Here is a 14,362-nt window from a genome sequence, read left to right as displayed (position 1 = left end):
GGGACACAGGAGGACGCAAGGGGAACAGAGAAGGACACATGGGGGCACAAGAGGTACAAGGGGGAATGAGGTACAAAGGGGGCATAATCCACAAGATGCCCCTAACTATGGATGCACCAGGTTTAATGTATATTTTTCCCCTGTTTTTTTCCTCTAAACCTAGGTGCGTCTTATGGTCAGGAGTGTCTTATAGTCTGAAAAATATGGTATATATTTTCTAAAGCATAGCATGGTAATATTTTGACGCCACCAAAATATTGTTTTGTGAGGGATCAGGAAAACATATCCTCCATTAATAAAATAAGCAATTTTCTCTTGCCTTCCTGCAAAGCAACTGGATTTTATGAGAAGCAGCCTGGACTGTGTGTTTTTAATGAAACTTGTTAACAGAGCAACTGTTTCCATCTTGTATATTGATGATTGTGTAAATGCATTTGTCTTTCTCGCACTGCTTCTTGGTGTCAATTAGGTACAAACTCGCCTTGTGGAGTCTCGGCAGAGGCTAGATCTACTGACACTGGCTCTACAAAAGTGCCTGGAGGACTTACCTCATGACCACCCTAAACGGTGCCTCCTGCGAGAGGAAATGGCGATGTGTGTCTCTCCTACAAGACTTGGCTGCCCCTCCCCTTCCTCTCCCTACAGCAACCTCTCCAAATCTGCCCCTCTGACAGGTAATTCTTCCCCCATGACTACAATCATAACTTATATGGCTGTCCTTTATTTAAGTGCAATAGCATGTGCTCCAACCCTGTAAAGACTAGGTTTGATCATTTCGTTTCATTTTGGGCAGGGCCGGTTCTAGGCCTTTTCGTCACTTCATGCAAGAAATCCTGTGACACACTCCCCCCCCCCAAAAAAAAAACAACAACAACAACACATACACTAAAGAATATATGAACCATGTGGCGTATAAGGTGGATGCATAATACAGGGGGTCCCAGAGATACAAACATCTGGTCACATTTTGTTGCACACCCCCTTCCTGCACCTTAGCGTGAAAATACAGAGTATAGCGCAGCAGAAGCTGGAGTCTAGTGCTGTGCTTCCGCCTGTCTGCCCGCTGCTCGCCCCAGTGCCCAGCATCTCCTACTGCATGAAGCGTAATTGGATGCGACATGAGGACAGTGCGGTGCCAGCATTAGAGGGAGCAGGAGACAGACAGGATGGTCACACAAGCATTGCAACGCGTAAACCACAACGCAATAGACTTAGTGTAACAGGGCCCTTAGTCAGATTATAAGCTTTTTAATTGAGGTGAGCTTTGAGGTTACATTTAAAGATTTTGAGGGATGGTGAGTGCCAAGTGGATTGTGGAGGAGAACTCTACAGGAGAGAAGAAGTTCATGATAAGTCCTAAAAGCAAGTGTGGCATTTCAGTTTAAGCGACAGAGAGGACTGATGCACAACAGCTATGTCTGAAAAACAGAACTCATCCTGGAACTACAGAGTGTGTTTTCTGTTTGTATCTGAAGGCTTTAGTGTCAGTTTTGACTGAACCATATTTTTAAATGTTACTTATTCTATTTAAAGAGAATCTGTATTGTTAAAATCGCACAATAGTAAACATACCAGTGCGTTAGGGGACCTCTCTTATTACCCTCTGTCACAATTTTGCCGCTCCCCGCCGCATTAAAAGTGGTTAAAAACAGTTTTTAAAAGTTTGTTTATAAACAAACAAAATGGCCACCAAAACAGGAAGTAGGTTGATGTACAGTATGTCCACACATAGAAAATACATCCATACACAAGCAGGCTGTATGCAGCATTCCTTTTGAATCTCAAGAGATCATTTGTGTGTTTCTTTCCCCCTGTTCTCATGCACTGAAGTGTCAGGCTGTTTCTTCCTGCAGAGTGCAGACAGCTCTGCCTGTATGTAATTCCTCAGTATGTGAAAGCCCAGCCAGCTCAGAGGACGATTTATCCAACTTGTAAAAGATAAGAGAGAAGAGAGAAGCTGCTCTAATCCTAAATAACACACAGGCAGTGTGCATATAGGGGCCTGGGAGGGGGAGTTCATAGCAGAACCACAACACTGAAGAACTTGGCAGCCTTCCAGACACAGGCCGACAAGTCTGACAGGGGAAAGATACATTGATTTATTACAGAGACTGTGATAGCAGAAAGTGCTGCAGTTAGCCAGAACACATTAGAATAGCTTTTGGAACTTGTAGGATGATAAAAAACAGGATGCAATTTTTGTTACGGAGTCTCTTTAAGATACAGGTATACATTGTTTACGCTGCTTTTGACACTTTGTACTTGGAGTCAATAATCTTGGTGCAGGGAATTTGCTACCAGAACCTCCTTGGACTTGCACCAGGATGTTTAGGATGGATCCAGCGGCACCTAGATCTTTGGTCTAAAAATGAATAATAAATAAGTGAAAAATAAACGTACATTAATACAGATCATTTATCATCCTCTATAACGCCCTCCTCTTTCTGCATGTGGTCTGTTTTCATAGGTGTGCTGGAGGTGCGACTTCTCGGCTGTACGGATCTATTAGATACTGTCCCGGGTCGCACGCGGAACTCGCCTGCCTGGTTACCTGGCAACAGCCCTCTAGAAGGGAAGAGCCTGAAGAACCGCACTTCACGAAGCATGTACTCCCGCACCTCCAGCATAAGTCGCAGCGACGAGCTATCAAGTAATCATCACTTTACAGTTATAGCAATATTAGCTACCCTGTCACAGTCATATACGGTACCTTTTATATAGATGACATGATAATGCACATACAGGACCTCTAACGCCTGCTATTTCCTGGTAACAGAGTAGAGGTCTTTAACTGGCTTCCTGTGCACCACAAAGTCCTTCCTCCTCAGGTAGCCACATGGGCCCTGTTATTTCCTTTTAGCAGAAATGAGGATTACCCTCTACTTCCTGAGAACCACAAAGTTTTCTAATTAGTTATTTCAATTTTTTTATATAAAACCTTGTCAGCATCTTGCAAAGAAAAGAGTACTAAAATATGTGAAGAAAAGTAACATTACAGTTAAAGAGAACCCGAGGCAGGGTTCTGACAATGCAATCCACGTACAGAAGCTGGGTCTGCCTATACTGCCCAGCCTCTGTTGCTATTTCAATCCCCCATAAGTTCCTCCTGCGCTCTGCAATCCCCCATAAATCACAGTCGCGCTGTGCGGGCTGTGTTTACCTCTGTGTTGTCAGTCTCGGCTCTCTTCCCGCCTCCTGCATAGCTCCGGTCCCCACCCGCATCCCTTCCCTCCAATCAGCGGGGAGGGAAGGGATGCGGGCGGGGACTGGAGCTATGCAGGAGGCGGGGGGAGCAGCAGACTGACAGTACAGAGGTAAACACAGCCCGCTGTGACACGCTGCGTGTCGGCAGTGCGGCTGTGATTTATGGGTGACCGCAGAGCGCAGGGGGGGCTTAGAGGGATCTGCATAGCAACAGAGGCTGGGCTGTATAGGCAGACCCAGCCTCTGTATGCGGATTTCATTGTCAGAACCCCACCTCGGGTTCTCTTTAAAGCAAAAATAAACATATGAGAAAATGAATTGTATGTGTAGTAGTACGGATAAGAAATAGAACATATTTTTATTTTCAGTTATTTAGTTGTTTTTGTTTTTGTTTTGTTTTTTAGAACATTGCATCATACTGCCACAGTTGCAGTTTTAAAACCACACTCTATTTTTTAAGCCGTAAAACAAAGCAGAAATAATGACCCTTTGAACTTTCCTGCAGTTATTCCGGAAGAATACTGAAGGGTTTAGGAACATTTATTTATATTTCACGAAGGGCATATAACAACTTATTAGCTCAAGACTCAGTCATTCAGTCTGTGGAGGTATAAACATTCCTTTGCGGACTGATAACAATTCCTTTCTTAGAAGAATGGAACAGGTCACTGAAAAATGGGGTTTTCCAGTGCATGCGTAGTAAAGATTGTGCAGGTATGACATCACAGGCACAGGCTCTCCAATTACAGGCCTAGGGGTTGAGATCCAGAGTTAAACCTTGGCAGGCTGGTTTATAAGACGCTGCCTAGCCAAGAGTTGTCACTTGTAACTACTTGTAACTTCCTTAAACTTCCTGTCATATGCCTATATGCCCTAGTATCTGTCTTAGTGCAACACAGCATAGATGTTCTTAAGAGAAACCTGAGTTATTCACAAGGACTAGCTCAAGCTCCATGAAACACAAGATTGACTTCACATTTATTGCTAAGCTGAGATAACAAGATTGCTGATCCACACACCTGTATGCCTTTATTTGCCAAATAAATTCCTTAACCTATTTTAGTTCCTGGACGTAGAAACTACGTCCAGGAACCATGCGCGCTCCCGCGGCCGGTCGTGCGCGTGCACGCGCACTCCCGGCCCGCGGTTTGTTAGCCAGGCAATCAGTGAATCGGGCTATGGTGCCCGATCACTGATTCCTCTCCCCCGCTGAAAAAGCGACAGCTTCTCTCGGAAGCTTCGCTTTTTCTGGCTGTTACCTCCCCCATGCGTCTCTCTAAGCGTATGTTACACTTAGAGTGACGTCATGTAAACAAACTCATGGCCGCCATCTTGTGGCCAAAAAGTAAAACTACAACTAAAAGTAAAAAAAATAAAACTCAACACACATTTACATTATAAAACTACTGTTTACATCCCACCCTCCCAAAAATACCCAAATAAAATGTTTAATATTAAAAAAAAAAAAATTACAATGAAAAAAAAAATGTAAATATTTACCTAAGGGTCTAAACTTTTTAAATATCAATGTAAAGATGAAATATTTCTATATATTTTTTTTATTTTAAACTTGTAAATAGTGATAGATGCAAAACGGAAAAAATGCACCTTTATTTCCAAATAAAATATTGTCGCCATACATTGTAATAGGGACATAATTTTAATGGTGTAATAACCGGGACATATGGGCAAATACAATACGTGAGTTTTAATTATGGAGGCATGTATTATTTTAAAACTATAATGGCTGAAAACTGAGAAATAATGAATTTTTTCCGTTTTTTTCTTATTCTTCCTGTTAAAATGCATTTACAGTAAAGTGGCTCTTAGCAAAATGTACCCCCCAAAAGAAAGCCTAATTGGTGTTGGAAAAAACAAGATATAGATCAGTTAATTGTGATAAGTAGTGATAAAGTTATAGGCTAATGAATGGGAGGTGATCATTTCTTAAGTGAAAACGACGGAACGTGAATGGGTTAAAGCTTGAGGCGTCTGGAGTCCACTTTTGAGATGAGATATCTGCTGGCTGTGCCGAACAGGTGTGGTGTTGCTCCTGGCAACCACCTATTACATTTGAACTAAAACCTTATCTCAAGCTGTCTCTCGCTGTTTCTTGGCTGTTTAAATGCTTCAGAAAACAGGACTGTATGTTTGGATAGCTCAGAGAAGCTCTTTTCCATAGATAACAACTGAAGTGCTACTAATATTCTATTTCTTAGCTATACTACACATACAATTCATTATATCATAAATTTATTTTCACTTTAGGTTTGCTTTTAAGGCAAGTGAGTTCGTGTGAGCATGCAACTGTCTGATCATCGCAGCTCATTACTTTTCAATTATAACTTACAAAATAATGCAACACAACACTCATGGCTCCATATGCAATTAACCATTTCAGCCCGCGGGGATTTTTCACCTTATGCATCCGAGCAATTTTCACCTCCCATTCATTCGCTAATAACTTTATCACTACTTATCACAATTTATTGATCTATATCTTGTTTTTTCCGCCACTAATTAGGCTTTCTTTGGGTGGTACATTTTGCTAAGAATTATTTTTTTATAAATGCATTTTAACAGGATTAATAAGAAAAAAATTGAAAAAATGCATTATTTCTCAGTTTTCGTCCATTATAGCTTTAAAATAATCCACGCTACCATAATTAAAGCCTATGTATTGTATTTGCCCGTTTGTCTCGGTTATGACATCATTTAAATTTTGTCCCTATCACAATGTACGGCGCCAATATTTTATTTGGAAATAAAGGTGCATTTTTTCCATTTTGCGTCCATCACTATTTACAAGCTTATAATTTAAAAAATGTTCGTAATATACCCCCTTCACATGCATATTTAAAAAGTTCAGACCCTTAGGTAACTATTTGTTGTTTTTTTTTGTTTTTTTTTAATTGTAATTTTTTTTTTTCCATTAAAAATTTTATTTGGGTAATATTTTGGTGTGGAAAATAAACAGTTCATTTTTAATGTTATTATATGTGTAAATTTTAATGTGAAGTGTATGTAGATGTAGTTTTACTATTTGGCCACAAGATGGCCACCTTGAGTTTATTTTTTTCTCCTTGAGCTTCTCGATCACCGGAAGCACAAGGAGGATGGGAAACTTTTTCTTTGCAGAAAGACTGAAGCCTCTAGTAAGAGAAGTTCGGTTTTTCTGCTGGGGACACGGATCTGTGGTTCCCGATCACTGATCCCAGGGCTACCGGGGGACGGCACGGGGGCACACCCGCAATCGCGCGCGGGAGCGAGCCGAAGCGCGGCACCGCAGCAGAGCAGCCGCCTGGATGTGAGGATCACGTTCGGGTGACTGAAATGGTTAAAGGGGCACTATGGCGAAAAATTTTAAAATGTAAAATATGTGCAAACATAGACAAATAAGAAGTATGTTTTTTCCAGAGTAATATGAGCCATAAATTACTTTTCTCCTATGTTGCTGTCACTTACAGTAGGTAGTAGAAATCTGAAAGAAGTGACAGGTTTTGGACTAGTCCATCTTTTCATAGGGGATTCTAAGCAAGGCTTTTATTCTTTATAAAGATATTCCCTAAAAAGGATTTAAACAATAATGCTAGCCAGCCTCCCTGCGCTCTGCACAGTTTTTTGATGGAACAACGGCCATTCACTAAGTGCTTTTGAAAATAAATAAATCCCTGAGAACCCCCTATGAAGAGATGGACTAGTCCAAAACCTGTCGCTTCTGTCAGATTTCTACTACTTACTGTAAATGACAGCAACATAGGAGAAAAGTAATTTATGGCTCATTTTACTCTGGAAAAAACGTAATTCTTATTTGTCTTTGTTTGCACATATTTTAAATTTTACAATTTTTTGCCATAGTGCCCCTATAACTTTTTTCTTCTGCAATTTCTCCTAGGTTATGTTTTCACATTTTTTTGCCTTTTAAATGGGGTTGTAACATCTAAAAATAAAAAATTGCCTAAAAATAGTTAGCGCCCCAAATATATATATATATGCAAATCCCTTTTTTTCTAAAAATAGGTCCCTATAATTATGCCGCCAGGAGATTTGTGCACAGGGTAAAGCTGATAAATGGCTAAACCTGCACCTGCACAGGTCCTGGCGGCGTTTATTACTCTTTCCCCTTCAACCGCCGTGGATAGTAGGGAAATATGTAATTCGGCTTCCAGCTATTCCTGGCGACCAAATTACAGTGTTTTTGTAGTAATTTGTGCTCCGTCTTTTGACGACGTCCAATTTACTCCTACTGCACCCTATCAGAGATGGATTAATATGTAATGGGGCCCTAGGCAAGATAGTACATTTGGGGTCCCATGTGGTCCTTTTGGTAAGCTGGAGAGTGGAGAGAGGTCAAAGAATGTGGCAGGTGGCCCCTTGACACCCACTAGGCCCCAAGCACCTGCCTAGGCAGCCTGGTGGTTGATCCTGCTCTATGGTGGCATCGGCTGCACCTAAATCTCCTGCGCTGTTTTTACAGTGCTCGCCTATATGTCCTCCCCTTTTTACCCGGGTCTGTGTGCAGTTTCTGAACTGCGCCAGTCATTTTTTCTTTTAGATACAGTAACAAGCTTATCTCAAAATGCAAATAACAGAAACTTAAGGTAGCCATACATCTAGCGATTCTGATTCAGTCGACAAGGCGATTGATTTTATTAGGCGATCAACTTCAGTGTGATTGATCAAAAGTCAATCGACTAGCCCACACTCTACAAAACGATCTGACCGATGTTGCGCCTCCATGCTCTAAATGCAAAAATTGATTCAGAGTAAATCTAATGATATGTGAACGGTATCCAATTCCTGTGCCATCAAACGCACGTAATTTTCCACTGACTTGAAGTTGAGCCAATTCAACCCAGAAGTTGCTGGTTGATTAATTAGCTGCTTGACTGATCTATAGTTATTGGCTGCAGTTGTTTGACTGAAATTCAAGTCTGGAAATCCACATTACTTATTCACATTTAAAGCTCATCTGGAATCCTCCTTGGCAACAAACCAGATTTATCTGTTTCTATTGGAAGAATGGCATCTGAAAGCTGATTGGCTGCTATGGGCAGCAGACGCTACCCCTCATACATGATTTCCATTTTGTTTTGTGTCTCTTTGTTGTCTGCAGATGAGATCAGTGTTGTCTTAAGGTTGGACAATGTGGTGGTGGGACAGACTTCTTGGAAGACGGAAGGAAGGGACACTTGGGATCAGGTCTTCAAACTACAGCTTGAGAGGGTGAGAGAAAACACTGTTGATGGACAAATAACATAGCAGCTCCAGTCTTCTATGTGTTGCTCCCATTTGCAGCAATCCCTCTGCGATATCCAGCCGCCCCTTGGCCAGCTGCCGCCCAAGACCCTGGCCTTGGTGGCCTTGCCAGAAATCCAGCCTTGGATGAACTGCCTTTAATTACCCATGTAAAGGTCTCAACATTGTTCAGTGTTTCCTGTAAGCCACAGAGGATAAAGATTCACTGCCATGTAAATGTGTAATATAAATAAACACATGTATACTGAGTTATTACATCTCCTAAAATTCCAACAAGTACTTTATAATGCAGCTGAATGGTAAAATACTGTAAGTCTGTGTTTATTTAGAAGAATTTCCGATTTACACTAATGCTCATTACCAGTGTAGATTATTTTGACGTATGAATGTGTGCTTACATTCTTCTGCATACATTATTGTCTCCCTGTGTGTTCAGTCTCGTGAGCTGCAGGTCTCTGTGTACAGGAGAGACTACCGCTCACTGTGTGCCATCAAGTATGTGAAGCTGGAGGAATTTCTGGATGACCAGAGGCAAGAGACCTTCCTGGAGCTGGAACCTCAGGGGACGCTGCTCTGTGAGGTACGGAGACAGTCACGGGGCATTGCTATTACATTGTTACATAGTTTGTTTGGTTGAAAAAAGACATCCGTCCATCAAGTATATATATATATATAATAAATAAATAACATCCTGAGCCTGCACATATCCCAGTTGATGCAGGGGAAGGTGAAAAACCTTACAAGGCCTAGGCCATGTCCCCTTGTCCATTGTACAAGCCTTGGGATAACCTCATCTGCCCAGCGTTTGTATTACCCTCTGATGTATTTATACATGTTAAAGTGAACCTCCAGGCTAAAAATCGACTCAGCAGCACTGAAAAGGCCTGATGTTTCTTTAACAGTTTCACAGCATCAGGACTTTGTTTCTCTTATCCAAGACTCATTTTTAGATGCACAGAAGAAAACTGCCCGGGCATTTTTCCCCTGATGCTGTGCAAAGCATGATGGGATTTCTGATGTTGTTTCTCTCGTTCTGCTGTTTTGGTGCATATTTTTTTTTCTTACATTTTAAATTTGACATTTGAAGCCTAGTGTGTGCAGCTGGGAGGGGTTATCAGGACACAGGACAGTTGGAACTGTGTCTCATGCTCCCTGTCACCTCCTTTCAACCAAAAAGATGGCTACCCCCATGACAAAGATGGCAGCCCCCATGAATCACAAACATTTGCCTGTTCTTTTAAAACAGGGAGAGTAAGAGATTATATTACCAATCTATTCTAATTAACATAACTAATGTAACTTAATGACAGTATGTTTGTTTAGGCTGAAGTTCCCCTTTAATCAGGTCACCTCTCAGTCACATTTTTCCCAGCTAAATACATTTCTATGGTCAACATGAAATTCCACTATCATTAACAAAAAATATTGCTATAAACAGGGCCGGTTCTAGACTTTTTGCTGCCTGAAGCAATACATTGTGAGGATGCCCTCTCCCCCCATGTGTGTTTGTGCAAAGCTAGACCAGAGAGGAGGGACACATTAGCAGGGGAGGACTGGCCCAGGGGGACAGGGGGCAATTGCCCCCTGGGCTGCCCGAATCTTAAGTAATTAGGGCTGGCCACTGCTATACGCAGCGGCCTCAGACATACCACAGGTGACAGGTTCGCAGTGGGGATCGCAACCTCGCGCGATATTTCCCAGCAAGTTGAAGTATCCAATTAAAGAAGGGGCTGAGGCGGCCGGCCGTGGTGTGCCCTTGTGCGTGGCTGCTCCTGCGGTGGATGTGAGCGGCACAAGGACACAAATAGCTTAGGTCCTCTCCGGCCAGGTGGGTTGACCCTGCTTGACTCCACCCCCCGCCTGGAGCCATTGCCGCCCGCAATATGCTGCTGTGCCTGCGGTGTCATCGGAGTGAGCTGTCTCACTCTTCAGCTTTCTGTGCTGGGGGGGCTGGGGGCCTGGAGCTGTGGCTACGAGTGGCTGGCTGGAGGAGTCGGACACAGTCCTCCCCTGTGCTGCTGTGCCTGAGGTGTCGTCGGAGTGAGCTGTCTCACTCTTCAGCTTTCTGTGCTGGGGGGGCTGGGGCCTGGAGCTGCGGCTACGAGTGGCTGGCTGGCTGTCCTGGCTGGAGGAGTCGGACACTCTGGGGGCTGGGAGTCGGAGATGCCACCTATAGCTGCTTGCTGCTGTGGAGGAGGAGGAGGTGTAGGACTGAGGAGACAGGAGGATAGAGGAGGTCGGGTCCAGGTTGCCAGAGGAGAAGGTGGTTTTTAAAAATTTTGTTTCTGTACCTCTTCTCCCTTCTTGTCACTGAGTTACTCACACTTTGCTGCCTGCCTGCTACTGCTGTCAAATTCAATTCTCTGCCCAGGCCAGTGCCCTCTAAAAAAAAAATTTCTGTGATAATCATCCCCATTCTGACCCTGGCCTGAGGGGGAACGTTTTTTCTTCTTGTGGTGTGATTGGCGGCAGGGGAGGGGGGAGGCAGGCAGTTAGGCACTGTCAAACAGGTAGTTGGAGGGGGGGGGGAGTAGGTGTCAGACAAGTAGTTTGTATGGTGGGTGGGCAGGAGTGGGGTTAGGCATCACCAGGTAGGTAGGTTTGTGTGTGTGTGTGTGTGTGTGTGTGTGGGGGGGGGGGGGGTGTTGTTTAAAGGAGTTATCAGGCATTGTTAATGAAATAAGTGCTACTTACCCGGGGCTTCCTCCAGCCCCACACTCCCAGCATGTCCCTCGCCGCAGCTCTGCAGTCAGCCATTCGCTGCCTCCCAGTCCCCGGCGATGGCACCAGTCCGACCTGGATGTCGGCCTGTACTGCGCCTGTGCGAGCAGCACTGTCAATCCCCGCCACGTGGACCGGAGTGTACTGCGCAGGCGCAGTAGTTCTTCGTCTGCACAGTACGCTCTGGTCCATGTGGCGGTGATTGACAGGGCCGCTCGCACAGGCGCAGTTGGCCTGACGTCATCGCCGGGGGCTGGGAGGCAGCGGCAGCGAACAGCTGACTGCAGAGCTGCGGCAAGGGACATGCTGGGAGCTTGGGGCTGGACGAGCCCTGGGTAAGTAGCACTTATTTTTATTAAAAAAAAAAAAGCCTGATAACTCCTTTACGGTTAGGCATCAGACACAGACAGGTAGATTGTGCGGAGAAATGGGGTTAGGCATCAGGTACATAGTGTGTGTGTGTGTGTGTGTGTGTGTGTGTGTGTGTGTGTGTGTGTGTGTGTGTGTGTGTGTGTGTGTGTGTGTGTGTGTGTGTGTGTGTGTGTGTGTGTGTGTGTGTGTGTGTGTGGTGTGTGTGTGTGTGTGTGTGTGTGTGTGTCTGGTGTGTGTGTGTGTGTGTGTGTGTGTGTGTGTGTATGGTATGGTGTGTGTACAGTGTGTGTGTAGTGTGTGTGTGTGTGTGTGTGTGTGTGTGTGTAGTGTGTGTGTGTGTGTGTGTGTGGTGTGTGTGTGTGTGTGTGTGTGTGTGTGTGTGTGTGTGTGTGTGTGTGTGTGTGTGTGTGTGGCTGGGGCTGTTAGTCATCACAATTTGAAGATTTGCACACAAGAAAGATATGGCTTTGGGCTGGGGATGCCGTGAAACGGGCCTCTAGTTTGTGTTGTCCCCCCAGGCCAAAAGGTCCCAGTCCTCCCCTGCACATTAGGGAGAGCATTGCAGGCACTGACACTACACTTACCTCCCTCTGCTTCCTCCAAGACAGCATCTCCTCCCTGCTAGCCCGCAGCATCTGATCCCCAGGATGCCGTGTATGTGCTGGACCGGTGTCACATCCCTCACCCGCTCTCAGCAGATTAGTGATTGGTTCACCAGCCTGCTTCCTCTCTGACTACAGCGGCGCCTCATGTGACCCGGCAGCATGTGACAGGTCACATGAGGCACTGCTGTAGCCATGGATACAGGATTCTGGATAGGCAGATGGAGATCCCACCGTTGGAATGCTAAGAGCAGGTGAGTGAAGTGGCACTGCGCATCTAGGAAGGGGAGACAGGGACATTTGGGGAGGGGAGCCGCCACTTCCCGCCCTCAATTTGTTGCCGCCCTGAAGCATGTGATTCATGTTGCTTCATGGAAGAACTGCCCCTGGCTATAGAGATTTAACAGCACTACATATGTTCTCTTTTAATTTTATGGTATTGAGATCACCTTGCTGTTTCAGTTTGCAGCTAAATGTACATTTCCAAAAGTGTACATTTCTATGACCAGGAGCCCCCTTAGGCAGCAGCTGTCCTAGGTCCGGCCCTTTGTTGCCTTTCCAGAAGCCCAGTCCTTACATGCACTATTTTTATCATGGAACGTTTGAATGGATCTTTGAACACAGTATAAAGAAGCTTTTGATAAGAGGGTGTTGCTGTGTTAGACTGGATTACATAAACATATGGTTAATAAACTGGAACAAAAGGAAAATCTTAACAATGTATAGAGCTGAACTAAAAGGTTTACTGTATATATATATTTTTTCAAACCACCCTATAGAGTATAACTTCCTGCAGCTGCTGTATGGAAGAGCATGTGACTTGGCGAGAGAGTGACTCATGCAGTGTGTCGGCAGGGGCTGCCCTGTACTGATAGGACAAGGGCAGTCAAAACTTTGTCTATACTATTTCCCTACAGAATCACACATACAATAGGAGGAAGCAGGCCGCCCGGACGAGACAGTACTTTACAGTTACCAAAGAAATATATGAATAAAGAAAAAATCACAATGCTCTAATGTAATGTATGTTATGTGCTTATTTTTGAATTTGCAGGTGGCATTTTCCAATCCTGTCATTGAAAGGTTTTCCAAACTGCAAAGACAGAAGAAAATTTTCTCCAAAGAACACGGTATGTGCTCAGTGCTGGATCTCCTGTAGGCAGAGCCAGGACAAGGTCCTCCAGCACCCAAGGCTGAGACACTAAAGTGCACCCCTTCATCGCTCCCACCTCAGCCATCACACACTGATTGCTATTAGACTAAGAGGCGCCACAGGGCCCACAACCTCCCCAACACCTTAATATCTAGTTATCTGGCTTGCAGTCACTGCTATGTATCCCCTTTTCTTATTTCTTTCTGCTTCATACACAATTAGGAATGACAGCTGAATGAATTGTGCGCCTCCTCCTACACTGCGCCCTGAGGCTGGAGCCTCTTCAGCCTATGCCTCAGCCTGGCCCTGCCTGTAGGCCAAAACCTTCCAACATATCACATGGGGGGCAGATAGTAACAGTAGAGTCCTGGTTATTCGGAACTCAACCAACCAGCAGTCAACCAACCAGCACAAATCGCCGGCAGTACTCACAGTGGTGAAGGCCAACTTCATGGTCTTCTAATGGTGTAAAAGTTAGTCAAACACACAGGGAATTTAAACATTTTATTATCTAATTCGTAACTTGCTAGAAGTCTTTGGGGTTCTTCTCTAGGATCTCTTTTCATCAGTCGCTTTGACTGCAGTCTGGCTCCTTTGTTGTTGAATACAAGCTCTTTCCTGTGTTGATTGCAGTCTGGCTCCTTTCTTGTAGTCTATTGACTTCCTCTGCTTGCAAATTATCTGGAGCACATCCATCCGCTTCCAGCTCTTGTGTGTAACTAGCATCCTGCTGTTAGCTTCTCCTCAATTTATACACTCCGCTTGCAGCAGGCTGATGCACCTTAAAGAATACATAAGGCAAATAAAAAAAAAAGTCAGATTTATTTTCCTGGGGCTTCCACCAGCCCCTAAAAGCCTATTTGTCTCAGTCTATGCCAGTGTCCTGGGGTCCCCTCAGTAGCAGGTTGGCGGTTCCTGCACATGCACAAGCATGTGGACGCGCCGCTCACGGCGGCTATCTGATTTTTTTTTTTATTTGCTTCATGTATCGTTTAAATAATTGCTGATGGCTGTTAAATATTTTAGAATTTGGAGATATTGTAAAAACAGG

The 14,362-nt window shown here is 44.3% G+C and overlaps 1 protein-coding gene and 1 long non-coding RNA gene across 9 annotated transcripts in view; one reads left to right on the top strand and one right to left on the bottom strand.

Moving 5' to 3' along the window:
• The window catches only part of LOC137562799 (serine/threonine-protein kinase N1-like), a 157,549-nt gene that overhangs the window by 100,801 nt on the left and 42,386 nt on the right, over nt 1-14,362 (top strand). For all 4 annotated transcript variants that reach the window (XM_068274498.1, XM_068274499.1, XM_068274497.1 and 1 more), the window contains 5 exons: nt 470-674; nt 2,468-2,650; nt 8,321-8,430; nt 8,900-9,043; nt 13,213-13,288. In XM_068274498.1, the coding sequence (XP_068130599.1) occupies nt 470-674; nt 2,468-2,650; nt 8,321-8,430; nt 8,900-9,043; nt 13,213-13,288 (718 nt within the window). The remainder of the gene's footprint in view (nt 1-469; nt 675-2,467; nt 2,651-8,320; nt 8,431-8,899; nt 9,044-13,212; nt 13,289-14,362) is intronic.
• LOC137562806 (uncharacterized) overlaps nt 13,801-14,362 on the bottom strand; it is a 51,877-nt gene continuing 51,315 nt past the window's right edge. For all 5 annotated transcript variants that reach the window (XR_011030194.1, XR_011030191.1, XR_011030193.1 and 2 more), the window contains one exon: nt 13,801-14,092. This is a non-coding gene — a long non-coding RNA (uncharacterized lncRNA). The remainder of the gene's footprint in view (nt 14,093-14,362) is intronic.

This window comes from Hyperolius riggenbachi, chromosome 3 (genome assembly GCF_040937935.1).
Source record: "Hyperolius riggenbachi isolate aHypRig1 chromosome 3, aHypRig1.pri, whole genome shotgun sequence".
Classification (NCBI taxonomy): Eukaryota; Metazoa; Chordata; class Amphibia; order Anura; family Hyperoliidae; genus Hyperolius; species Hyperolius riggenbachi.
This window is presented reverse-complemented; position numbering and strand designations above follow the sequence as displayed.